Consider the following 27,087-nt stretch of genomic DNA (forward strand, 5'->3'; position numbering starts at 1 on the left):
TTAAGTATGTTTGTTTTTACATTATTGAGATCTCTTTTTCAGATATTTCTTAATAAGAAATTAAATGATAATGATAAGCAGTAAATGATGATAAACACTAAACAAAGGAAAAGACCATAAAATAATAAATGTTGCTAGTACAAAGTCAGTTACTGAAGGATCGCAGATAATTATAATTACTTTTCTTCCTCTATAACATTATTTTTATTTCTCTGTAATATTTGTTGAGAATATAATCGATGAAAATGAACAGATTCTTTTTTTTAATTGAAGTATAGTTGATTGACAATGTTGTTTTAGTTTCTGCTGTACAGCACAATGATTCAGTTATATATGTATACATTCCTTTTTATATTCTTTTCCATTATGGTTTGTCACAGAATATTGAATATAGTTTCCTGTGCTACACAGTAGGAACTTGTTGTTTATCTATTCTACATATAATAGTTTACATCTGCTAGTCCGACCCTCCCAATCCATCCTTCCCCATCCCCTCCCTTCCCCTTGGCAACCGCAAGTCTTGAACAGATTCTTTAGATTTAGGATCAGCCTAATACTCTCCTAGAAAAAAACAGATGTAAGTTGTATGTGAACTCTTGGTTATTTTCTGGTACTTTGTAACAATGTCTCATTTTTAGAGAAAACCATTTTAAGAGAAATGCCAGTTATTTTTCTATGAAATTGATTAAGTCAACCCATAATTTTAAATTTCCTGTCACTGTGGGGATGGCAGCATTTCTTAGTGCCTTAAAAACTTTGCACAGGCAAATTGCTTTAAACACAAAGCACGGGCTTCCCTGGTGGTGCAGTGGTTGAGAGTCCGCCTGCCGATGCAGGGGACACGGGTTCGTGCCCTGGTCCGGGAAGATCCCACATGCCGCGGAGCGGCTGGGCCCGTGAGCCATGGCCGCTGGGCCTGCGCGTCCGGAGCCTGTGCTCCGCAACGGGAGAGGCCACAACAGTGAGAAGCCTGCGTATTGAAAAAAAAAAAACCACAAAGCACATTTTCTGTTTGCTGTGTTGCCTCAGCCGCTCAAACAGGTAGAATCCTACTTATAATATGCAGTAAGGTATAACGAGGTCACTGCAATGTTCCCTGCCACACAGGGACTGGGATGTCATGAGACTAGGGTGCCTCTTCCTGAGCCAATTCTTTTGTTTAGGAAAGGGTGTCTGGCTCTGAACCGGGTACTGTAGGCCCCTGTTTATTAGTAAGGAGATGGTCAGTAATAATAAAGGACAAATAAAACAATGATATTATCATTTTAGAGCAGGAAGGAGATGGTATGTTAGCTACGTGGCTATGTAGAATGGAGGAAGGCTTTAGTAAAGATGCGGAAGAAGGAAGAGTGGTTTAGGTTTTTGGGATGGTAGGAATGGTTAAGTCTGGATCACAGGTGGAGAGATTTGCCTTAGAGAAGAGAAGAAATACCTCTCTTGTACAAAAGGAAAGGAAGTGATGATGAGTAAAAGTAAGGAAAGGTAAGAGAATTCTCACATGATGAGTTCTGTTTTCTCTGGGCAGTGGGAAGTTTGAGAGCTAAGAGGCATAGGTTCTGATTTCAAACAAAGTGGCAAAGGTTGAAATTGTTTTTGCAGTTTACTGGAGGAATATAGTAATAATAAGAGCTAACACTTTTACAGTGTTACCACATGCCAACTGTTCCAAGCATATTTTATGCACTAACTCATTTAGTTCTTACCACTCTAAAGGTAGTAAGTAATTTTTATCCCCTTTTATACGTTGGGGAAACAAGGCACAGAGTTTAAGTGACTTGCTCAGGGACTCTTAGATTGTAAATGACGGAGGCAGGATTTGAACATAAACAGTTTGGCTACAGAGTATGTGCACTTACCCATCATTCTACTAGGATAGCAGAATATTTAATATTTGTCGGTGACCATGGGTTTATGGTGACTCCTGTTTCCCTATTAGTGATTTTTTAGCATCCCTGTACAGGCATGGAGAAAGAAGATATAGAATTTAGAAGTCTATACATTCTGTATATTATCATTTTAAACACCCAAAGAAGATTTTTTCATGCTTAACTTTAGTTGTACAAAGTTGATAACCTTATTGACATGATCAATGGATGGAATTTAGAAAGAAATTGAGAATGTTTCTCAAAATTGATTCAGTTTTTAAAGAATTAGATTAGCTCTTTTTTTTTTGTTTTTTTGTTTTTTTGTTTTTGCGGTATGCGGGCCTCTCACTGTTGTGGCCTCTCCCGTTGCGGAGCACAGGCTCCGGACGCGCAGGCTCAGCGGCCATGGCTCACGGGCCCAGCTGCTCCGCGGCATGTGGGATCTTCCCGGACCGGGGCACGAACCCATGTCCCCTGCATCGGCAGGCGGACTCTCAACCACTGCGCCACCAGGGAAGCCCAGATTAGCTCTTTTGATCAATGACTTTTATGATCAAATTCACATGAAATCAACCTTTATGAAGAAACTTACATTCCTAATACTATTGCCTTTACTTTCTAACTTTGTCTAAATTTGGTTAACCCAATGGAGTAGGTTATTCCTGGGAATGTTCTCTCTCATCCATCCTTGCCAGATAGATAGATAGATTAGATAGAATGATTAGGTAGAACAATTGCTTTATTATATCTTGTTTCAAAAAGTTTTATGGAAAGGTTTAGGATCTCAGGTTCTTTTGTAAAATTGTGTTGGCTAAGGTATTAAATTGGGGTTACTCGCTTCTTACATACAGTATCGTAGCCCTTCTGTTTCTCAGTGTAAAATGGGCTGCTTGCAAAACTGGGCCCGTGTCAAAAGATTAGATGTATTAGAAGTGTTAGAATTCTATTTACAGATGGGTTCATAAGCATGCCTAGAGGTAAGAAGATCACGCTTCTATTAGTTCACCCAAACTATCTTTGGAAGTTTTCTATGAGGAAATTTTGGCATGGGGCTCTGTAAAAACGTCCAGAACACTGATAGAGTATGGAATGACCATTTTCCCCTGAAGGCTGTCTTCTACCAGATTTGAAAATATTTTTTCAGGTTGATGGAATGGTTTCTAAATTAAGAACCATTGGCAGGGAGAAAGGGATAGCAGAAGACAAATTGCTAGCCTTTCTTTGTGATGGTCTGCAGGGCAAGTAGGGAGGTGAATAAGCAATGCATGTTCTCTTTTACTTGTTACTTTCCTTTCCTCATTTAAGATCATTTTAAAGGATAAAAGGTAAGTTATCACAAATAAATTAGTAGGAAACACTATAAGGTGAAATAGATAAGTGAATAAAAACAAGAGAGGTGGGACTTCCCTGGTGGCGCAGTGGTTAAGAATCCATCTGCCAATGCAGGGGACACGGGTTCGATCCCTGGTCCGGGAGGATCCCACATGCTGCAGAGCAACTAAGCCTGTGTGCCACAACTACTGAGCCTGCGATCTACAGCCCACTAGCCGCAACTACTGAGCCCGTGTGCCACAACTACTGAAGCCCATGTGTCTAGAGCCCGTGCTCCACAACAAGAGAAGCCACCACAATGAGAACCACACGCACCGCAACGAAGAGTAACCCCAGCTTGCCGCAGCTAGAGAAAGCCCGCGTGCAGCAACAAAGACCCAACGCAGCCAAAAATAAATAAAATAAAATAAATAAATTATAAAAATAAAAGAGACAGAGAGGATATCAACTGATGAATGGACAAATAAAATGTGGTATGTCCACACAATGGAATGTTATTTGGCAATAAAAAAAGAAATTAAACACTGAAAAATGCTACAAAGTGGATTAAAACATTATGCTAATAAAGAAGCCAGTCACACAAGACCACATATTATGTGATTCCACTTATATTAAATGTCAAAATAGTCCAGTCGGGCTTCCCTGGTGGCACAGTGGTTGAGAGTCCGCCTGCCAGTGCAGGGGACATGGGTTCGACCCCTGGTCCGGGAAGATCCCACATGCTGCGGAGCAGCTAAGCCCGTGTGCCATAACTGCTGAGCCTGTGCTCTAGAGCCTGCAAGCCACAACTGCTGAGCCCATGTTCCGCAACTACTGAAACCCACGTGCCTAGAGCCTGTGCTCTGCAACAAGAGAAGCCACCGCAATGAGAAGCCCGCGCACCGCAACAAAGAGTAGCCCCCGCTCGCCACAACTAGAGTAAAGCCCGCAGGCAGCAACGAAGACCCAACGCAGCCAAAAATAAATAAATAAATGTATTAAAAAAACAAAATAGTCCAGTCCATAGAGACAAAAAATAGATTAGTGTTTGCCTAGAGCTAGGGGTGATCCAGGGACCTGCAGTGGGGGTGGGGTGATTGCTAAGAGATGAAAGATTTTGTTCAGGGTAATGAAGATATTCTGAAATTGTGGTGAAGGATGTACAACTCTGAATATACTAAAGGCTATTCACTGCTTTCATCAACAGCCTCCATAAGTAGCCTCGGGGTGACCGCTGCAATTCCTGGTATCAAGTGCAGGCCATAATGTCCAAAGCAAGGAAGAGCTTTCCATAATGTCCCTTTTGTCAGTTAGGATTTTTTTGAAGCCTCCAGCAAACTTCCCATGTTTCTTACTAGTCAGAATCACTTGCAGGGGGAATGAAAGTGCTAGGCTTGCTTAGACCTATCACAATTCACCTCTTGTTGACTAGTAAGGGCTTAAAGAGTTGTCCTTAAAGTATGTGCCCACCAGATATCTAAAGAGAACTGCCGTTTAGTCTGGGGCCTGAGGACTTCAAAACTTAAGGAGAAGCTTCTTTTCTGATCCTTGTTTAAACAGTAAGGAAGACTTGGAGTCAACTCTACTGCAGTTGAGGAGAGAGATCACTCATCGCTGAACACAGGGAGAGGTGGAGATTTATAGCCAATAAGCAGGATGAAGAGGTTGGTGGATGGAAAATTACTAAGAGGAGACATCAAGGGTAGGGGGATTCTTGCTAAACTGGTTGCTCCTGCCAGCAGCATATGCTTGTCTGGAAGACTAAACTATGCATGTCTAAGTACGCAGGCTGGTACAGTGAAACTATGAATGGCTCATTAAATCAGTTATGGTTTCTTTGGTCACTCACTCCTCTCCTACTTGGATAACCGGTGATTCTAGAGCTCCTTGCAGCGGGGTTGTCTGCACTTGTCAGATTGAAACCAAGGCCAAAATAGGTTTCTTGCTAAAAGAAGGCAAAGGAATTAGCTATCAAAAGTGGTGATGAGGAACTTGATCAGATACCAAGAGTCGATCAGGTGTCAAGGGTGGGAGCATTCTTGATAAACTGACTTAGCAGGATTCTTGCGAAGACTGGGCCTGGCAAGGGTAAGACAGAAGGCCAAAGTTGAGGCCTAGTCAAAAACAGGGCTCAGAGAAGCGTAACTGAAGTTTAGTCAAGGAGAAAGTCTTTGTCCTAGCTCCAGTTTGGTGGTGTTGTTTTTTTTTTTTTTCACTCTTTCTCTGTCTTATTTTATGATTAAAGGCTGACAACTTTAAGTACCTTTCATCAGGTCTTTAATGCAATGTAGGTTTTTCTTTAACTACTTTTACTTCAAAATATGATGTACACCTATTCACTGAAAAAAAATTTAAAAATAAATTGTACAACATATTCTATTTCTGCATTTCTTTAAATGAGATGTAGTGTGTAGTCTTCATTAATTATTTAAATTAGAACTTTGACTCACAGACACAGTACCAACAGACCAATTTCAGTAAAATAAGATGGAATTGTGAACATGGCAGCTTCTACAAAACCTGAACCAGTATAATCAAAATGCTGACCATTAACAGAACCTGCCATTCCTATATAATACTTTAAAAGCAAATTTCTGCTCAGATAACTTAAAATATGACAATGCAGTGACTGTTTTATTTAGAATAGAATCAGAACAGGGGAAATGCATGTATAGTTAATTTTAAAATGCAAACCTGTGCAGTCCCCAACCTAAGAACCTAAGAGAATCCCGAAGTTCCTTTGTTACGTAGATGTTTTGGTTCTCCAAACACATTCTCTCCTAGGAAGCAATGTCACAATGATGGTTAAGTTAACGGGTTAGTCCCGAGAGACTGTTTAGGCCATTGAACTTTATATAATTGAACTTTATATTAATAGTAACCATAAGCCTTTCTGAACCTGTGATTGGAAGGAATAAGGAGCGGGGGCTTGAGCTTTGGCATGAGCAGTTTCTGGTTGTACTGCGGAGGGGTTGATGTTAGTGGAGGAGACTGGCAGAAACAGCTTGCTTGTGAAGAGGTGGGGAATGCATCTGAGACTAGGGGTACAGTGATTATATAGTTTGTAAGTCTTCAGTGGCTGGTAAATGAATGTACCTTAAAAATACTCCAACTTGATATGTACTTTTTGAAAGGCTTATCACAATAAATATAGCTCTTCAGGCAAACATGCAGTTTATTAAAGTGGTTCAGTTACCATGGCAACATATCTGGAATTTATAGCTCCTTATTTTGAGAGGGCTTCATTTCCACTTTCTGAGGCACTGAAGTCCAAGGCTAAAGTTCTTAACAGCCTCCAGTCTCATTGTGTGAATTTTTATTGTTTAGAAAACTTAGACATACAAAATTTAGCTTGCAGAATCAATCTTGTGACTTCATAGTCATATGCATGAATTTTAAATAGGTATTTTTCAATTTTAAAATGCCCCCGTTTTAAAATTTTTTTAGTTATTATCAAAGCTACATATGATCATAATTTAACGAGAAGAAATAGACATTTCAAAAAGTAATGGTCCCCTAAACTTACTCCCCAGAGGCAACCACTTTCTTTTCTTTTAGCTGATTTTTTGGGGATTTACTTCAAATCCCTCAGCAATGTGTTTATCTTGCTTCTTGGTGTGTATTACTGCTTGCTTTGTAATTTTAGCTGTCATCTATTGGCTTCCCAATATGGAAGATAAAATTTTAGCTCTTTCACCCCTCAGCCCCACCCTCACACCCAGACCTTTCCCCTATTCCCATTCTTCTAACAAAGTGATAGGTAGGGAGGTAAGTAGATTGATAGATTGACAGATCAATCTATCAATAGAAAGAGTTGAAGAGATACAGTTTTACTGATTTTATAGAAATGTATACTAATTTTGGCTTGATCACTATTCACCATGTATATTATTAGAACCATGTTTGTAATATTTACAGATGAACCATGTAATATACTATCGATATACTATGGATATTTTCTTTTTTCTTTCACAACTCATTTTCACTAATTCATCCTCAAACTTTACCTTAGTCGTTCAGTCTTCTCTCAGTACCTTTAAACATTAGAATTGCATTAATTTTATCTTCTTAAGCAAATTTTCCCTGCAGCATTTGATCAGCTGGAGTCTGGACCATTGCTCTTTGGATCTGTTGCAGAGCTGTCATCCAGGGGTTTTTCTTTATTTCTCCTGTGTGCTGAATTACCTCTTTTTTTACATATATATTACTTTCTTTATTTGTTTACTCCGTTGTTTGGCTGGACCACATTCTCTAGTAGCCTCCCAAGAAAGCGTATATTGGAGGTGAATTGTTTGAAACCCCTGCATATTTGAAAATGCCTTTGTTCTACTTCTATAACTGATTTTTAATTTGGCTGGACATAAATTTTTAGTTAGAAATCACTTTCTCTCAAAATTTTCAGTATTGATGTTGAGATATCCAATGCAATTCAAATTTTTTATTTTGTTTTGTTTGTGAAATCTATTCTTCCCCTCTCTGGAAGCTTATAGAATTGTTTGTTTGTTCCCAGTGTTCTAAAATTTCATGATGATGGGCCTCACTCTGGGTCCATTTTCATCCATTGTGAAGGATCTTCAGTGCGCATTTTACAGTTTCCATTTTGGAAACTTACAGCTTTAAGTTCTATAAAATATTCTTAATTTTTTTTATTATTTCCTTTTTTCTGTATTGTTTTCTGGAACTTTTATTTTTCATATATTGCCCTCATGGCCTGGTCCTATAATTTTCTTATATTTTATATTTTCTGTATTTTTTCCATCTACTTCCTGGAAGATTTTCTTAGCTTAGTAACCAGTGCATTTTTAATTTCTGCTACTATATTTTTACTCTTCAAGAGTACTCCCCCCACCCCACCCCCCCAACTCTTCCCTTTTTTGTAGCATCCTGTTCTTGTTTTATAAATGTCATCTCTTCTAGTTTTTTTCCTCTCTCTGCATAGTTTATCTGTTCATATAGGTTGCTTTCCATAAATGTCTGGTGATCCTTGGTTGTTTGCTTATATTTACAAGTAAGACATTAAAAGCTGACTAGAAGCTCTTCGTGGATATGTCTTGTAAACTATGGCCTTCAATAAAAAGATCTGATTGGGATGTCTTGTTGAGGAGCCCCAATATCAATATATTTAGTCTTTTGCCTTTGGTCAGATATTCTAGAAAAGGATCATTTTATATGTTTCTGCTCCCCTGCCTAGAGGACATAAGCCTGTTTGTCTGTTTTGGAACCCTTGGGGATAAGAAGGGGGAGGGGGAGGGATCTCAGCCTTTATTATGTAACTTTCATTTAATTCCCATGATTTTTGCAGGATGACCACCATCAGTGTAGGATTCCTCCATCTAGATACCCTCTATTTTGCCCTTTCCAGAAAATAAATCTATAGTTTTCTGCCAGGATGGATTGGGAAGTCATCTATTATGTGGACTATGTAGAGAAAGGATATGGATCAGTGTTGCACATATTCAGCTACTTAAACAATCTTTAAAACAATCCTCCTGTTTTAGCCACACCCCCATCCTCACTTCTAGAGGTGACATTTCCTGATCACTTTCAGATCACTCCATTTTAAATAAGGTACTTCTCAACACTCCATACTGGCAGCTTAGGAACTGTCAGGTTGGCTAATCAGTTACCAGGCATCTGTCTACTTTTTAGCTTCCAAAGTTTTATTGCTATTGATCTGTCTCCAATTTTCTTTTTCTCTATACATTTTTCTATCATTTAAATATAGCACTGAGAAGGAGTGGAGGTTAAATATATTCAGCCTGCTATCTTTTCCCAAAATGTCTAACTAGTTTTTCAGTTAAGAGACACTATATTCATGTTTTAAATTTAATTCATGCTATCCACTTTAAATTTAACTCCTATTTAATTCATCTCATACTGATTTCTTACTCTTAATTGGTAACCTGGCCTCAAGTTAACTAAGAAAACCCTATTCAGTGTGAACTTGTTTGATTTTCTCCCTTCTACCTCACAATTTTTTTGTATCCCTCCCTGTTCTCTCAGACCTCCCTCTTGTGCTCTTAATCTCATTACTCCAGCCTCTTCTGAGACCTTCTCCATCCTAGAGGCAAGCTAAATCCCCTCATTTTCCATTTCTCTTAGCCTTTCTGCACCTTCAACAGCCTATTTGTAAATCTACCTAAGTTTCTTACTTTAAAAAAATGAATAGCCTAACTTTTCATAATCTTTAAACTTCAGCCCAGCTTTCTTACTCTTTTTCAGTCTTTCCCACACACAAAAAAATGTCATTTGACTTTTTATCTTCCATTTTCTCCTTCACTCTATTACACTTAGTCCTCTATATAAGCCCTTTTAAAAAAATTTTATTTATTTATTTTGACTGTACTAGGTTTTCGCTGCAACACGCGGGATCTTCCTTGCAGCATGCGGGATCTTTAGTTGCAGCATGCGGGATCTTTAGTTGCAGCATGCAGGCTCTTAGTTGCGGCATGCAGACTTCTTAGTTGCAGTATGCATGTGGGATCTAGTTCCCCGACCAGGGATTGAACCCAGGCCCTCTGCATTGGGAGGGCAGAGCCCTACCCACTGGACCACCAGGAAAGTCCCTGTATGAGCTTTTTTTGAAAATTACTTTCTAAACAAAACCACCAACCCCTTCCTGGCCACAACCAACTTGACTACCTACTTTCCTTTGAGACTCTTTCCTTGTCTTGTTTTTTAAAATCTAATTCTTATCTTGCTCTTGTTTTACTTCTCAGTTTTTTTCCCTCTCTTGTCCCTGTTCTTCTGTGTGCTCCTTTACTTGTGGGCTTCTACTTAAGGCTACCTAGAGAACAAAACAATTAAAAGTTCATAGAAACTTACTGATTTTCCAAGTTTTTCTTGCTTTATTAAAGAAAGTGACATGATTTTTTAATAAACATTTTTATGACATTAATAAGGTTTAACTTTTAATATTTAGGCAGGTGCTGTAAAGGATTATATTAAGATGATGCTTCAGAATGATTCACTTAAATTTCTGGTTTTTGCACATCATTTAAGCATGCTCCAAGCTTGCACAGAAGCCGTCATAGAAAACAAGGTATGTTACCATTTATCTATAAAATACTTCTTAGAATGCAGTTTTTAATATACTAAACATCAATTGTAGTTTTATAACTGAGCTTTTTTGCCTTCTTTAGATGATGGGTTGGTATAATATCTATAAATTATTATTATGTATTTTTATTGCAGATTATACTAATATTATATTTCTGTTGTATTGACAATATACTATTAAGTTTTCCCTTTTATACCAGTCATAATTTTCCACTGATCAAATTATCTGGATTGATTAAAATATGCTGCCTTGATAGGCTATAATGTGAATTCTGGTTTTGTTACTGGACCATTTGAGATTGGTATAGGCAGTTAAAATTTTTTGTTTACCAACATGGTGGCCTTAGAATGTGGGTGATTTTGAGGGGAAAAGAAGAACGATTTCAGCCAATTTTAGTGCCCAGCTTCAGTCATACCTTTTAAACTTGCAGGCAGCCTACTCTATAGAATATGATTATTAAGATTTAGTGTAGGTGGGTTTGAAACATATGCCCAGGTAAGCGCCACCAAACCTGCTGGCCTCACTGCATTCTCTTCCGTCCACCTTGTTTTCCAATAGCCCTATCGGCCACAGCATCTGCCATTTTTTCTTTCAGAGTGTAAACCTGGTTATATCCAGTGTAAACCTGTCATATGTGCTAAGGGCTTCCAGAGATGCTCTGAATCAGCCAGAGAAAGTTCCTGACAAATTATATGAGCTTAATATACATGTAGCAGCAGAACCACTTGCCTGTGCAGGTAGATATTTTAAAGGGAGGAATAAAGCCATATTTTTGTAAAACTTTGTATACATATTCAAGCATTTGCTAATATGTTCATTAACATTACCAAAGATGTAATTCTAGTGTTTTCTTCATAGAAAGATTTATGATAATATGATATAGTAAAGTGCTGTGTATTAAAAGATGCTTTATCATTATCACATAGTATCTGTGAAACACCCTCTGAAGAAGAGTTAATTAGCCTTAGAAATAAATTTTAAATGATTGAACAGTAATGTTAGATTTTTAATTCTGATTCATTACACCTTAAAACCACCGGAATCTTTTCCAAGTGTGTCTCTTCCCACTCCCACTTTACTGGTATGTTTAGAATCCCATTTAGTGTCACTAAGAGTTAAAAACGTAGGTAAAACTCTCCCTAGCCTGACAATGTGTTTTCTTTAGAAAGACCCTCAGAATCTCCCTTGATGGATGTTAAGTGGATCACTGGTCAATTTATATCTGTTTTGTGAAGACATAGAAAGTTGATAAGGGGCATTCTATTTAATGATTAACTTGATGATTCCCTTATAAAACTGAGTATTTGTATGTCTCAACTATTTAAGGCAACGTTTTCCATAAAATGCATATAAAAATGAGGCAATTTGAAATTCAGGGCTTATATTTGTTTTTACAAAGTTGAGTAATAAGTTCTTTTTAGCTATTCTAACACACTGATTGCTCCTTTTTCTCAACTCACATCGTTCTTAAAAGATAGCACTGTTCAGTTTAGCATTTGATGTTTCCTCACTTTGTAAAAATGTATTTGGGTGTCTTGGTTCCCTGCCTCAGTGGAGATGACCATGTCACATATTTCTTTTAAGTTTAATAATGCGAGAAAAGAGAACTCAAATGGTACATTAAAAAAAATGTTTTCCCAGTTAATGTTGCGACATTTCAGGACTACTCTTCATGAATCCCTAATACATGGGCAGAATCTTCTTTTTCTTTTCTCACATGTCTGACTTTATTTTTACTTTGGAATTAGTGATCCTGTTACTTTAGAATTAGTCATCCTGTTACTTTAGAATTAGTCTGATCCATGATTTAAAGTTTGCTTATTAATTTACATAGAATGTTACTGATAACAACATTAGCTTACTCCAGTAATGATTATAGAGCTCCTATTATATCTGTGGCATCACACTTGGCGTTGATGTTATGAAGATGAACTAGACATAGATCCCACTCTCAAGTAGCTTAAAAGGTTTAAAAATACAAAATTGTTATAAGAAGCTATTAAGAAATCTGGTTAAGATTCTTCTTGTATTGGCCTTTCTCACCTTCTGAGATGACCCACACTCTGTCTGGGGAGTGTGTTTCTCTCTGAATAAATCCGCTTCTTGCCTATCACTTTGTCTCTCACTGAATTCTTTCTGCAATGAGACATCAAGACCCTGAGCTTCATTAAGTCCTGACACCAGCTAGACCAACTCCCACTCATTGTCAACACCATTGGGGACGCCTTCTGTGCCGTTTCTTAGCAACAACTTTTTGGGCACTATCATCTGGTTGGGAGACTGCCTTGGAAGGGATAACATTTAAAATCGATCCAGAACTTCTACTCCTGAATACATACTTCAGATAAACTGACACAGGAACACAAAGGGACAGAGACATCTGTGAAGGTATTCCCTACAGCACAGTTTGCAATACCCCAGAACTGGAAACAACTGTCTATCAAACAACAAATAAAGTACTATGATATTAGTAAAAACAAAAAAAATTCTTCTTGTGTGACATTTACTAACCTGTCATCCTCACCAGTTTCTGTTTTATTATGTGAACATAAAAATAAGCTGTAAAATATGTATAATAAGATGGATGCATAGGAGCTTGTCCTAATTTTGCCATTTCCCTTGTTGGTGGTGGTAGACTCGTTACATTAGGATTGATGGAAGTGTTCCATCTTCAGAAAGAATACATCTGGTTAATCAGTTTCAGAAGGATCCTGGGACTCGTGTGGCTATCCTAAGCATTCAGGCTGCTGGTCAGGTAAGAAGTTTCAGGTCTAAATTTGATAATGAATTGTTGAGATAATGAAAATGTCAAGATGATTAACCATAACTATAACTTTATATCTGGTGTGATAAATATTCATTCTACTTTGGAGAGTGCTAGAAAGTGTAACAGAAGGAGACCTCAACACCTCTGACTAAGCTTCCTAAATTTTCAAGGAGAGAATTTCCTAAAAGAATATAGTTAATGTGATTATAATACTTTTCCATGATCTTTTCCTTCCTTTGAATTTGCGTAGACTTTTCTCATCCCTTTCTTTATAGCACTTATCTGACTTGGTTGTTTTCATCAGAGTCTGTGAGGCAAGGTGGCCTGAGGGAAAAGAACTCTTCTGTCTTTCTGAACTTTTAATGGAGTGCCCTTGGTTTGTCCTTTAGAATTAGGTTTGGCTGCAAGTAAATGAAAACCCAAATTAAGAATGACTTAAATCACAAAGTTTTATTCTCTGATATAGGCAGTCTAAGGCTAGCATGGTAGTTTCTTAGCACTTAGGCCCCTTCTGGTTTTCTGCTTTACCACTCCTAGCAGATATCTCTTTTTTTAAAATTTAATTTAATTTAATTTAATTTTTTTTATACAGCAGGTTCTTATTTGTCATCAATTTTATACACATCAGTGTATACATGTCAATCCCAATTGCCCAATCACACCACCATCCCCACCCACCACAGCTTTCCCCACTTGGTGTCCATACGTTTGTTCTCTACATCTGTGTCTCAATTTCTGCCCTGCAAACCAGTTCATCTGTACCATTTTTCTAGGTTCCACATATATGCATTAATATACGATATTTGTTTTCCACTTTCTGACTTACTTCACTCTCTGTGACAGTCTCTAGGTCCATCCACGTCTCTACAAATGACCCAATTTCGTTCCTTTTTATGGCTGAGTAATATTCCATTGTATATATGTACCACACCTTCTTTATCCATTCGTCTGTCGATGGGCATTTAGGTTGCTTCCATCTAAGAGGGCTGCTAGAGCTTATCCATCATATCTGCAATCCAGGCAGTTGACTGGAGAAAGGCATGCTATATCTCACTGGCCTGCAGTTAGTCCCAGGGCCACAACTAACTTCAAGGGAAGTTGGAGAAATTAACCGTTATTCCAATTAGTCATATTAAACATCAGGTGTCACATTACAAAGGAATAAGAAAAGAATAGATATTAGTCTCTGCCACCCTATGTAAGAGGGGATCCTTCTGGATGTCTTTCCTACTAACATTCTAAAATATTTTGATATAAATGTCTAAGCCAGGATATTTAACGTAGGGAAAAGTAATTGAGCATATTGCTGTTAAATATCCAACCTGCTATATGGCATATCTGGCAGCTTCTGTGGATTCTGGAATCTGGACCAGGACCAAAGTTCTCCTTTTACCGAGCTAATTGATGTACATAAAGTTGTATATATAGAGAGAATCCATGAGGATGAAGAAGTTCTAGAACTAACTCACTAGGAGTTCTAGCCAAAAAGAGGGTTGTCTCAACACTTTCCTCATGTTGGATTAAGTTTCCAGTAATCTAGTTTTATGTCTGTTAGAATATTTCAGCCATAGAGAATATCATCAAAAAGAGCTTAAAAGTAGAAACGGAATACTGATAGCTCAGGAGAAGATAAGTAGGAGGAAGCTGGGTAGGAGAGTCTTGGAGTGACCTGATAAAAGACTTTCGGAAATTAAGATTTTGCAAGGCACTCACATTTTATTCAAGGCTGTACTCCTGAAGACCTTGTATAGTTCAAAACTCATATACTTGAATACTAATATCTTCATAGCAATAAAGGAAGGTATTGTAGAAAGGGCTTTGTTTTGGAGGTTTGTGACTCTTCCATTGTAATTTAGTAGCATCTTTTTTTTTTTTGGCCATGCAGCGCCACAGGTGGGATATTAGTTCCCCGACCAGGGATCAAACCACGCCCCTGCAGTGGAAGCGCGGAACTTTATTCACTGACTGCAGGGAAGTCCAATTTAGTAGCATCTTTGTGTGACGTTGATCCTGCCAATGTCAACATGGATTCTTGTATGGTCATATGATACTTTTTACACACTTAAAGGTGTCCATCTTTAAATATCAATAATACTTAATTTTTCTGCATTATCTCTCAATATGTGTGGCATTTTATAGCACATAGCAGCACAGTTTAGCATGGTGTTTATTTGACTCTCTCCATGTTTTTATTACTTCTAAGTTCTGTTCCAAAGTAGTTGATCTTCAGCTTGAGAACTGATGCCACCATTTAATGAATGCTAGTATGATGGTATGTGATATAAAAATATTTCAAGTTAAAATAACATATCAAAATAACAGCACAGCAGTCACAAAAGTCACTTACAGAAGTTCCAGTACACGTGAACAACAGCATAGATTGGATTAGATGACACTTCCAAAGTACAGTAGGTATTTCTGCTGACCACCTAATATCACTTACTACTATGTGGCAATAGCATAATTATGGTCCACATTTCGCTCGGCCTCTCCACTTTAAAGTCATGCATTTTTTGACACATTTTTAGTTTGAGGAGATTTTCATTATTTCATATACTAATTGTAAAACAAGACTTCATATTTTTAATGTTACACTATTTCAAACTGATATAAAATGCAATTGCACAAAAATGCAATTGTGTTTTATTTATACATCAAGATACAAGTCAGTAAATGTCAGTCTTTGGGATGCAACATGAGAAATTCCATAGAAAGAAAAGAGTGTGACTGTAGACATGATTTTATTGCTTTATAGAACAGCAGTATGAATTAAATGAATAGAGGATGCCATTGCTGTCATAGTTGCCATGGATACCATGTGTTAGAAATTATATTCTCATTTATAATATATTTTATTAGATTTTCCAGTGTTAATGTGAATCAAGTCTTCATCAGAGGGCAAAGTGATTTTGTTTATATATGTATCCATTAAACTGACTTTTGAAATATTGAAGTACCTTTTAAATGTGTTCTTTGTAGTTCACCTGGCTATCTTGCAATAAGCAGTCTTCATTTGCCTTTCATGAATTAAATTTTCTTAATTTGGCTTAAAATGAAAGACTCCTTTGTTTTTAAGTCCTTCAGTGTTCTCTTGTCCATTGAACATACTCAAAGACTTTATTATATATGGCTCTATGCTAAATTCTCAGTTTATTTGCATCTCAGTTTCTTCACTTTATTTCGCTTAGGGTTTGACATTTACTGCTGCAACTCATGTTGTATTTGCTGAGTTGTACTGGGACCCTGGACACATAAAACAAGCAGAAGACCGTGCTCACCGGATTGGACAGTGCAGTTCTGTGAATATTCACTACCTTATTGCAAATGGGACTCTAGACACCCTTATGTGGGGAATGTTGAATCGCAAGGTAAAGCTTGAATTTAAACCAGGTTACCACTTACTCATTATTACCCATAGCCTGCATGAATTAAGAGGCTGAGTTTTAGTGTTTTCAGGCAAAGGATATCGAAGTACACTGAGATATTGATGTTGATAGGGACCAAGTCCAGAAAAGGCTTCAATTGGTAGTACTCTACCTGCTATCCTCGGTCATGAGAGACAGACATGAATTTATGTGTGTTCCTATTGTCTTCCAAGCCCTTCTTCTACCATTTTAGCAGCTAGGGGAGGATGAGCTAGTAAGGAACTAAAATGCTTTCAAACCCCTTAGCTTTTTGTAAGCTAAGAATAAACCCTTTTTCAACAGGATTTTTGAGTTCCGGGCTAAATTTTGGACAGAGGACATCCTATACCCGGATTCTAGAAAAGGTATTAGGGATGTTGCTTGCTCTGTCCACTCAGCTGTCTCTTCTCCCTAGCCCTGAGGGATGTTTATAGAAAGGACTTGACTAAGGTCTAGAGGATGGCTTTCAAGCACTGAGTATAAATATTCAAAATGGCCAATCATATGTATATTCAATTTCAAAGTTTATAAATATTAGAATAAAAGTTTTTATGAGAAAAGCAAATAGTATAGCTTCTCTAGTTAACCTTTTCCTTATTAAGCATAGGAATCATTGACTTGGCAATTTGGTTGTAATTATAAATAATTATATTACTAAAGCCCTTGATACGTTGAAACAGTAAGATTTTCTTTATTGGATTGCTTGTGATTTAAATGCAAAATCAAGTTACTACTTAGTAAATGTCAGCTGTGAGGTGACCTGTTGTAAAATTCATGCATTTTATCATCTTACAGGCTCAGGTTACGGGGAGCACACTGAATGGTAGGAAGGAAAAACTTCAGGCTGAGGAGGGTGATAAGGAAAAATGGGATTTCCTGCAGTTTGCTGAAGCTTGGACTCCAAATGAAAAGTCTGAAGAGCTCAGGAATGAAATGTTGTTCACTCATGTAAGATTATATGACATTCTTTTCAATTTTTTTTAATATATAACTTTATCATATATTGTTTTAAATAGCAATTTTCAATTCATGCTATTGAAAGGAGCCTCCGCATAAAGGTGGAAAAACTTTAAGAACTAAAAGATGACTTTGATATAAGGAGGCTGCAACAGTGGTTTGTATCTTCCAACAGTTATAGATCAGTGCTTACTGTTCATGTCCTTAAAAAAACAAGCTAAGTAGAATCCAGCCTTAAGAAGAAAATATGGGAGACTATCTCTGTGACCCTGAGGGTAGGGAAAGATGTATTAAATTTGCCACAAAAAGTAGCATACACAAGTCACATACTCAGTAAAGATATTTGCATTACAGTGTCCAAAGTATGTAAAGAATTTATACAATTCAATTAGTAAAGCAAACAAGCCAACAGAAAAATAGGCAAACAATGTGAGTATCAGAGACCAGAATAGAAAAAAACATGAAAAGAAACTACCTTCACCAAAATAAGACAAATTCATAAGGGTACCCTGTTCTCTTTACAATTAGTATGTAACCTATGGTGTGATACTTTGAGATCACGTGACTATCCTGTTCCCCAAACCTTTCACACAGTGGTTTTAGCATCCATTGATCTTTGCCTGAACCAGTTTTGAAATAGTGTTTTTTCCAATTCCATTATTGCTTCTTTATTTATTAGCTGTTCTGTGAAGAAAAGCTTCTCATTTAAAAAAAATATCATTATGAACATGGGCATTCTATTATTATTATTTAGTGTGTTATAGACTTTGCCTTTTTTTTTTTTTAAAGATCTGGTTAGTGGAAGCTCCTTTATTTTATTTTATGTTTTGGTTTGGTTTTTTTGTTGTTGTTTTGGGGGTTTTTCTATTGAAGTATAGTTGATTTACAATATTGTGTTAGTTTCAGGTCTAAAGCAAAAAAAAAAAAAAAAAAGTTTGGAACTGGGGCTAGTACTCTACCAGTATATATGGATATAGGTGTACTGGCTGTTAAATGTTAAGTATTTTGGTAAAGGTACATAGCCACTTCTTCAGTCCCTTCACTGTACTCCCTCACCCCACCGCTAGGGCCTCCTGGACCTCCTCGTGATCCTGCACAGCTTGGGCCTCTAGGAGTCTGGTTCATACCCCTGCTGTAGCTGTTGTTAAGTATTTAAATAACACCCTGCATGGAATTAATCACACAAATGTATGAGTCACAATTCTTTACCCATCCTAGATATATTTACATTTTTAAAGCAGTATTTATTAACCCAAATGAAGCTCAAATTGAAGTCCAACTCAAATGAAAAGAAATAATTCCACCACCACAAGGAAAGCCTAGGTGGCTATCCCTTCAGTAACCAGTCCCGCCTGGGAGTCCATCACCAGGGTGACTGTCTCAGATGCGATCCACTTTCTCAAGCTTCTTCCTTTATTCTGCGTTTGAATGTGCATGGCTTCTAAGTACTCTTGGTTTTGCAGTGTTTTGATTTTCCTATATTGGCTTCCATGGAGTGATAAAGTAGGGCATCTCCAGATGGAAGGAGAGAAAGGTATGAGCTATATTAGTCTATATTGTCATTTCCAAGTAATTAAAGGCTGTTTCTGAATAAAATTGAATGAGTGGAGTATTCAAATAGGAAGCCTGCCTCTCTAATTTTCATTTTTTCCTGCCATCATCTCAGGGGTATCCCTTCTTTTAGCCATAGCTGTGGGAAATTGGGCCCTTCCGTTAACCTCTTTAGGACCTTTTCCGGTCCTCTTTTGGCCCATAATGGATAAGAGCCAGCAGCAGCATTTATGCAGCCATTTAAGTCCCTAGATCACTAGATGGATTCTGAGGTCCCTTTCATTTATTTTATATATATATAAAATAATGTATCTGAAGAGAAACTTGGTGTGTAAGAGATTCATAGATAAGCAAAAGAAAGGACTCTAACTTAATATGGGTAACAAGTCCAGCTCCTGCGTAGGATAAATCTTCTTTCTGCTTGGTTTCTCTTCTCCAAATCTCACTGAGCCAGAGCTGCTTCCATTTCATTCTTTCAGACAGTAGTTCTCTTTTCCATTTTGGAACAGATCTCTAGATAGTTCCCAAATTTAGCCACACTGGTCTCTGCTTTCCCTCAGCAGTTGTTTTCATTTTGTAGGCTTTTAGTTCAATTATCTCCCGATTTTCCTTTCTTCTCACTAGCTTCTCCCTGGTTGTCTAATCTTCCTTTCCTTGTGGTAGTACTTAAATCTTTGACCTGGCTCACACCCTGCCTTTTCTCTGTCATAATCATCCTTAAGTCCCCTGGTCTGCTGTCCTCAAGACCACCTAGAACATTCTTCACCCAAAGCAAATTTACATTTGAAACACCCGTATTTGCATTAAAAATATACAGGATGATTACTGGTCTGCTGAAAAAAAGTTCTATGTAGTTGAAAAGGAACTCTTTTTGTAAAAATTTATTTATTTTATTTACGTATTTGGCTGCATTGGGTCTTTGTTGCTGTGCACGGGCTTTCTCTAGTTGTGGCGAGCGGGGGCTACTCTTCACTGCAGTGCGTGGGCTTCTCATTGCGGTGGCTTCTCTTGTTGCAGAGCACCGGCTCTAGGCATGCGGGCTCAGTAGTTGTGGCTCGCAGGCTCTAGAGCACAGGCTCAGTAGTTGTGGCGCACGGGCTTAGTTGCTCCACGGCATATGGCATTTTCCCAGAGCAGGGCTCAAACCCATGTCCCCTGCATTGGCAGGTGGATTCTTAACCACTGAGCCACCAGGGAAGTCCCTGAAAATGAGAACTCTTAAGCACACTGTGAAATTTAAAAATATGCCCCAAAAATTCAAAAACAAACTTAACGTTTTTTATTAAATGCCAACATTGTACAAAATGTTTGTTTCGTTGTGGGCTAAGAAGCGCAAATAAGAAATTCTCTCATACATATAAAAAATAACCTTGTTTCCCACATATTGTCTACTTTTAAAAACGGTGACAGCAAAAAGAAAGTTGACCACAGGAGCTCTATATTCATGAAGTATAAATCATTCTTATCCAGAATCTCTTGTTTCTCAGTATGCTAAAGCACTACTTTCTTGAAGGAAACACATCTTAAATTAGAATATTTGTTTAATATGTATTTTAAAATTCAAACCATTATGTAAACATGATGTAATTAGTTTGCATAATTGCCTAATAATAAGGACAAGAGGGTAGCCTCATTGTTATGGATAGAGACATAAATATCTCTGTCACAGCTTACATCATATAGTGCTGTTATTAGGCATTTTTCTTGTTTACCTTTATGACTTCAGTTCACTCAGTGAAAATAATTAACATGTACTGAGTATTCCCCATAGCCACTGTGCCAAGCCCTTAACACTCATGACCTTATTTAACCTTCACAGCTACACCATAAGGCAGATGCTGTTACCGTGCCCCCACTAAAGCTCAGAAAGATTAAATTGCCTGCCCAAGTTCATACAGCCAGTAAGTAGCAGAGTTGGGATTTGAACTCAGGCCTTTTTGCTGCAAAGTCTACCTTCATAACCTTGCCAAACTATACTAGATACATTAGAGTTAGCCCATTGTGGATCAACAATTATTTGTGGAATGAAAAGAACATTGAAACACTTCAGTTTGGTTAGCTAGTGTTTATGGGATGTTTACTACTGTTACGGACCAGGGTTCTTGGCCTCCTTAATCAATAGAAATTGATCAGAGGCCAGACAAGAAATTCAGGCAAGGCTTTATTGGGGCCCCTGCTGCAGCAGGGCGGGCAGTGAGAACAAGCAACAGCTTCCCTTGCTTGCTTGCTCGCTCAGGGGGAGTGAGCTGGATCCTTATGTGGGGTGAGGGTAGGGGTGTGTCCAGGGGTCAGGCCAGAGCAGGGGCTTAGGTGGTCTGCCCACCCCTTAGGTAGTGTACGGAGCATGTGCAGTCGCTGCTTTTGCTCCCGACCCCCTGCTTTTGCTCCCGGCTCTTCAGAAGTGGCAGTTGGGTGTTTTGGTCTTTGTATCTTGTTGTCCATAATTTGCCCCCACTGCCATGCACACAGTTATTTTTAGTTTCTTATAGTTTCTTTGTATTTTGTTGCTGGAGGAAACATTTGTTCAGGTGCAAGCATTGTAGCAAAGGGTCCCAGGTCCCATGTCCCAGCCTGTCTTACTATGTACAGGGTATTCAAAGATTATTCATTATGTAAATAGTTATTAAGATTATTATGTATAACTGTTTCACGTTGCTGTACAGCAGAAACTAACACAACATTGTAGGGACTTCCCTGGTGGTCCAGTGGGTAAGACTCCGAGCTCCCAGTGCAGGGGGCCCAGGTTCAATCCCTGGTCGGGGAACTAGTTCCCACATGCATGCCTCAACTAAAGATCCCACATGCCACAACAAAGATCCCGCATGCCACAACTAAGACCCGGCACAGACAAGAGAAAGAAAGAATCATCTTTCCAAAAAAAGAAAGAAAGGAAAGAAACTAACACAACATTGCAAGTCAGCTATACTCCAATAAAAATTAATTTTTAAAAAGATTATATGAAATGCAAATCAAAACCACAAGGAGATACCACTTCACACCCACTAGAATGACTAAAATTAAAAAGACAGACAACATGTATTGGCACAGATGCAGAGAAATTAGAACATTTATACACTGCCGGCAGGAATGGAAAATGGTGCAGCCATTTTGAAAAACAGCCTGACAGTTTCTTAAAATGTAAAAACACAGATTTAATGTATGACCCAGCAATTCTGTACTCCTAAGAGAGTTGGAAACATATATCCACATAAAACCTTGTACATAAATGTCATAGCAGCATGACTCATAATAGCCAAAAAATTGAGAACAGTCCGAATGTCCATCAGTTGATGAACAGATAAACAAAATATGGTATATATATCCATACAATGGAATATTATTCAGCCATAAAAAGGAGTGAAGTTCTGATGCATGCTACAACATAGATGAATCCTGAAAACGTTATGCTAAGTGAAAGAAGACAGACACAAAAGGCCACATATTGTTTGGTTCCGTTTATATTTAGTGGCCAGAATAGGCAAGTACATAGAGATATAAAGTAGATTAGTGGTTGGTTGCTTGAGGGAGGGAGGGATGGGAAGAGGCTGCTTACTTGGTATGGGGTTTCTTTTTGAGGGTGATGGAAGCGTTTTACAATTAAACAGTGGTGATGGTTACATAACTATACTAAAAGGCACTGAACTGGACACTTTAAAAGAGTGAATTTTATAGTATATAAATAGATTACATCTCACTAAAGCTGTTATTTTCTTTTTTTCTGTTTTTCTTTTTTTTTGGCTGTACCACACTGCAAGCAGGATCTTAGTTCCCTGACCAGGGATCAGACCCGTGCCCCTTGCAGTGGAAGCACCAAGTCTTAACTACTGGACCGCCAGGGAAGTCCCTAAAGCTGTTATTTTAAAAAGACTATATGCTAGGTGAAAAGATAAGGAAAACAGCTAACTTTCTTTTGGAGCTTACTCTTTAACTGGGAGAGATGATCATAAACGAATCATTTTAATGCAATATAATAAATGTGAAAATAGAGATATATAACCAGGCTCTGGAAACATAGGATAGAATAAATAAATACTTGGGGCATGTGGGAAAGTTTCCCTTGAGAAACATCAGAGCTGGATTATGAAGAATGAGTTCAAAAGGAGTGGGTCCTGGTTCAGGCAGAGGGACCACCAAAAGCATGTCCCAAAGCCCAGTGATAGGAGCAGACGTCCTGGGAATGGGAATTCCATGCAAATGTGTGAGTGCAGGGCGCACTGAGAAGTGAGTCAAAGGAGAGGAAGCCTGAAACTTTGGCATGAAACAGATGGAGTGGAGCCCATACATGCCATGCCAAGAAGTTGCACTTTATCCTAGGGAAGTAGTGTAGTGTCATCAGAGGCTTTTCAGCAGATGAATAGCATGGTCAGGTTTCTGTTTTCTCAAGGTGCTCCTCGTGGCAGTGTGGGAAATGAATGGGAGGGAGAAGGGATGGAGGTTCTTGGCGGCAGTGGGATCTGGGGAATGAATTTCTTCTGCCCTCCCTCCCATCCAGTTTGAACCTGTGGTAAAGGGATTTTCTGTCTCTACTCCTCAGGGGTTTCTCCCCAACCCCAGAGGAGGCGTTGTTAATCAAATTTGTTTCAGCCTGAGAACTTGGGCCACAGTTCAGGACTAGTGCTTCACAGAGGCATGCTTCTCCTGTACTATGTCTCCACCTGAAGCAGGGCCTGTAGTCTTCTCTGCTCGATTTGAGGGGAGAAGTAGGAAGTCCCCTTATGGCCTTGGGTTCTGGTTGGTTTCTTTAATATACCTTTTACCAAATTTTACCTGGGTGCTTTTAGGCACTTACAGGTTTATTACTAAAGCCAGTTCCTTTTTATTCATAAGGCTATTACTATGTAAAAGTCTCCTTTGGGGCTTCCCTGGTGGCGCAGTGGTTGAGGGTCCGCCTGCCGATGCAGGGGACACGGGTTCGTGCCCCAGTCCGGGAAGATCCCACATGCCGCGGAGCGGCTGGGCCCATGAGCCATGGCCGCTGAGCCTGCGCGTCCGGAGCCTGTGCTCCGCAACGGGAGAGGCCACAGCAGTGCGAGGCCCGCGTACCGCCAAAAAAAAAAAAAAAAAAGTCTCCTTTGTCAGGGATTCCCAAACGGGGTATGGGGCACTAAACTCCACCCTGAACTCCTAACAGTGGTAGTGGTAATAGAGAAAGAAAAATTCCAGACATTTCAGAGGTAGAATCATCATAGTGAGGCCTAGGAGGTACCTGTCTAACAGCAGCAGGTACAGGAAGAGTAGAAGGGATTGAAGCAGGCATTTAAGGGAGATGACATAACCAGAGGCATGCAAGTAGGTAAGGGCAGGACAAACAGAAGACATAGGAAGTGATCCAGTTTAGTCTAAAACTGGAGAATCCATAGCAGAGGACTTCATATTAATTTGGTAAACAGTGAAGAGCAAAGAGATTGTGATGGTAGAAGGTGAGCAGGCTTACAGGCAGAGTGAAGACCCTGCTCAGGCCCTCTGGAGTTTGAGGAGCCTCTGAACCACTCAGCTGATGTCTGTGAGGCATTTGGAGGTCAGGCCTAGAGCTTAGGAGAGAGATTATGGCACATCGGCCCTGATGAACTTACCCCTGCCCGTCACGTTCTAGTGATCCGTGCACTGTGTTATATGTAATACTTTGCTGTGAATTCTAATTGCCCTTATTGAGATGGCTGTTCCCAAAGACATTTGCCTGCACTGCTTTTTTTTTTTTTTTAATTTAATTAATTTACTTTTGGCTGTGTTGGGTCTTCATTGTGGTGCGCAGGCTTCTCATTGCAGTGGCTTCTCTTGTTGCGGAGCACAGGCTCTAGGCGCACTAGGGCTTCAGTAGTTGTGGCACGCGGGCTCAGTAGTTGTGGCTCGTGGGCTCTAGAGCGCAGGCTCAGTAGTTGTGGCGCACGGGCTTAGTTGCTCCGTGGCATGTGGGATCTTCCCAGACCAGGGCTCGAACCCGTGTCCCCTGCGTTGGCAGGCAGATTCTTAACCTCTGCACCACCAGGGAAGCCCAGCCTGCACTGCTTTTGATGTCATCTTAAAAAATAAGTAATAACATATTCTTTTTTACCACTTTGGTTTTTTAACCAGAGTGTTGTTTTGTTTGCTTTGTTTTCTCTATGCCCACGGAGAAAAACTTGCTGTGCCTAAGAGTGGATCACTGCCAAAATTTTATTTAATTAGTACATGGGGATGGACATTGTATGAAATCTGAAAAGTCATGTCTTTTTTAGGAGAATTTAAATTCATTTTTCAGTTAGATGATTGAAACCCTACTTTTGTCACTGTATATCCCCTGGCTTGTTTAAATGTTAGTGAAGGCTTTTTAGTTCCAGTTCCAGTCATCAGTCACCTGCCATTCAAGAGACCAGCAAGATGTCCCAATCAGCCATTTGTAAACGGTGGTTTTGTTAATTCTTTGGGGAACAGGAGAGGAAAGACATGAGGCAGTACTGGTTTCTCCCAGAGCTGACCTTTGATCAAAGTCTATTAAATCTGACACCAGTGCTCTTGTTGGTGGCATGTGCTGCACTGGAATGGCACCAGGCTTTGAAGTGTTTTATTGTTTTTTATGAGTTTTACCAGATTTCCTTTTCCTCTCCTTCAGTTCTAATAACAGACTTTTAATCCTATCATCATGGCCAGGGGATTTGTCTCTAAAGAGCAGTTGTTTACCGTGGTGCAAAACAGAGCAAATGTGTTAGGTCCCTGAACCTTTCAAATAAACACATGCATTTTGCCACCTTAAGCATTTTGCAGTTTTTATTCCCAGCACTTCTCACCAAAAGCAATATTTCTTCTTTGGCTTTTCAAAAACAGTATTGAACAAAAGACAGGAACACAGTAACGGAGTGTCAGCTGTATAACGGAGGGCAGGAATATGTTCTTCCATTTTCTACATTTCTTATTACACAGGCATGTTGACTTAACTGTATTTTCCCCAAAGCCTTGTGATAAAAATCACTGTAATCTTAGATTGCTCCTCTTATTTAGAAACACCTACTTTTAAGTTCCTTATTTATCACACAATAAAAGGGTCACTTAATACAGTTTCTTTACAAAGTCATGATTTATCGTAAGATCTATTGTAAGATAATTTACAAATATCTTACTATCTTTAGTAATTTAAACTGTGGACCAACAATTTCTTCTGACAAGGACAGCAGTAAGCTGAAAACAAAATCAGCTGGCTGAATCTTCTTTGCCTCTTGTCTGAGGATGAAACTCGATTTTCATTAGTCCAGAGCTGTGGCACCAGAGATGATTTCAGTCAGCTCCTTGGTGATGACAGCTTGGTGGGTGTGAGCTGGATGGACAATTTCAGGGGTTTCTCAGGCTCACTGAAGGCCTCTTGTGAGAGGCCCATGGATCCCAAGTTAAGAACTCCTTTTCAGTAAACCTTTTAACCCTTCTCTGTTCCCACCTAATGCATGTAATTATCGTCAGGATGTGTCCCAGAGATTTTCTCACCTATTTCTCTGTCAGTCATAGCCATTGAATGTCAGAGAAACCTCACCAACCAACTTCCTGCCTGACTGCTCAGAGGCTTCAATCTAAAAACGTACAACTGATAATATAGACCAGGTTTCTAATTGATTATCTCAAAGGAGGTCTTTATTATTCCTGTTAGGCCTTATGCTTCTGCCAGCCCTGTGGCCAGGGCATTAACTCGTAAGGTCCACTGCCTGTGACCACATTCATCATTGTCCAGTTTAGCCATCCTAACATTAAAGTCTACTGATTAATCTCGTCCTCTCCTTTTTCTAAAATTATACCTCAAGTGTATCCTTTGGTTCCCAAAATTATATAAAATGATTCCCTTTCCACCCACGGCTCCTTTTCTGTATTTTATATTCTCCAGTCTCACTTTATTTTTACCCAAGCAGCCCTGATTTCAAAATTGCCCCCATACTGACTACTCCCAGGTGCTGTAAGTTAACCCTGTTGTGGTGGAGGTCTACATCCATTTCTGATCACTGTCAGTCACTGCTGACCTTTACTCTCAACCTGCCTCTGATACATAATGGGAGTTTCTCAAATGCTAATTTCTAAAATTAGTCACTGCTTACATAGTAAATGAAGTTATTTTTAGAATAGTTTAATTAAATAGCTTAATTAAAGAGGTCAGCTGTAAAAGCTGATATTTTAAGGCCCTGAGAATTTTTTTTTTTTTTAAGATATCTTAGGTTT

At 38.8% G+C, this 27,087-nt stretch overlaps 1 protein-coding gene across 4 annotated transcripts in view; it reads left to right on the forward strand.

Annotated features, from left to right (window-relative positions):
- The window catches only part of ZRANB3 (zinc finger RANBP2-type containing 3), a 258,579-nt gene that overhangs the window by 199,643 nt on the left and 31,849 nt on the right, over positions 1 to 27,087 (forward strand). For all 4 annotated transcript variants that reach the window (XM_081241602.1, XM_081241601.1, XM_081241603.1 and 1 more), the window contains 4 exons: positions 10,099 to 10,218; positions 12,872 to 12,991; positions 16,192 to 16,371; positions 17,203 to 17,355. In XM_081241602.1, the coding sequence (XP_081097728.1) occupies positions 10,099 to 10,218; positions 12,872 to 12,991; positions 16,192 to 16,371; positions 17,203 to 17,355 (573 nt within the window). The remainder of the gene's footprint in view (positions 1 to 10,098; positions 10,219 to 12,871; positions 12,992 to 16,191; positions 16,372 to 17,202; positions 17,356 to 27,087) is intronic.

This window comes from Mesoplodon bidens, assembly GCF_964165515.1.
Source record: "Mesoplodon bidens genome assembly, chromosome: 8".
Taxonomy (NCBI): domain Eukaryota; kingdom Metazoa; phylum Chordata; class Mammalia; order Artiodactyla; family Ziphiidae; genus Mesoplodon; species Mesoplodon bidens.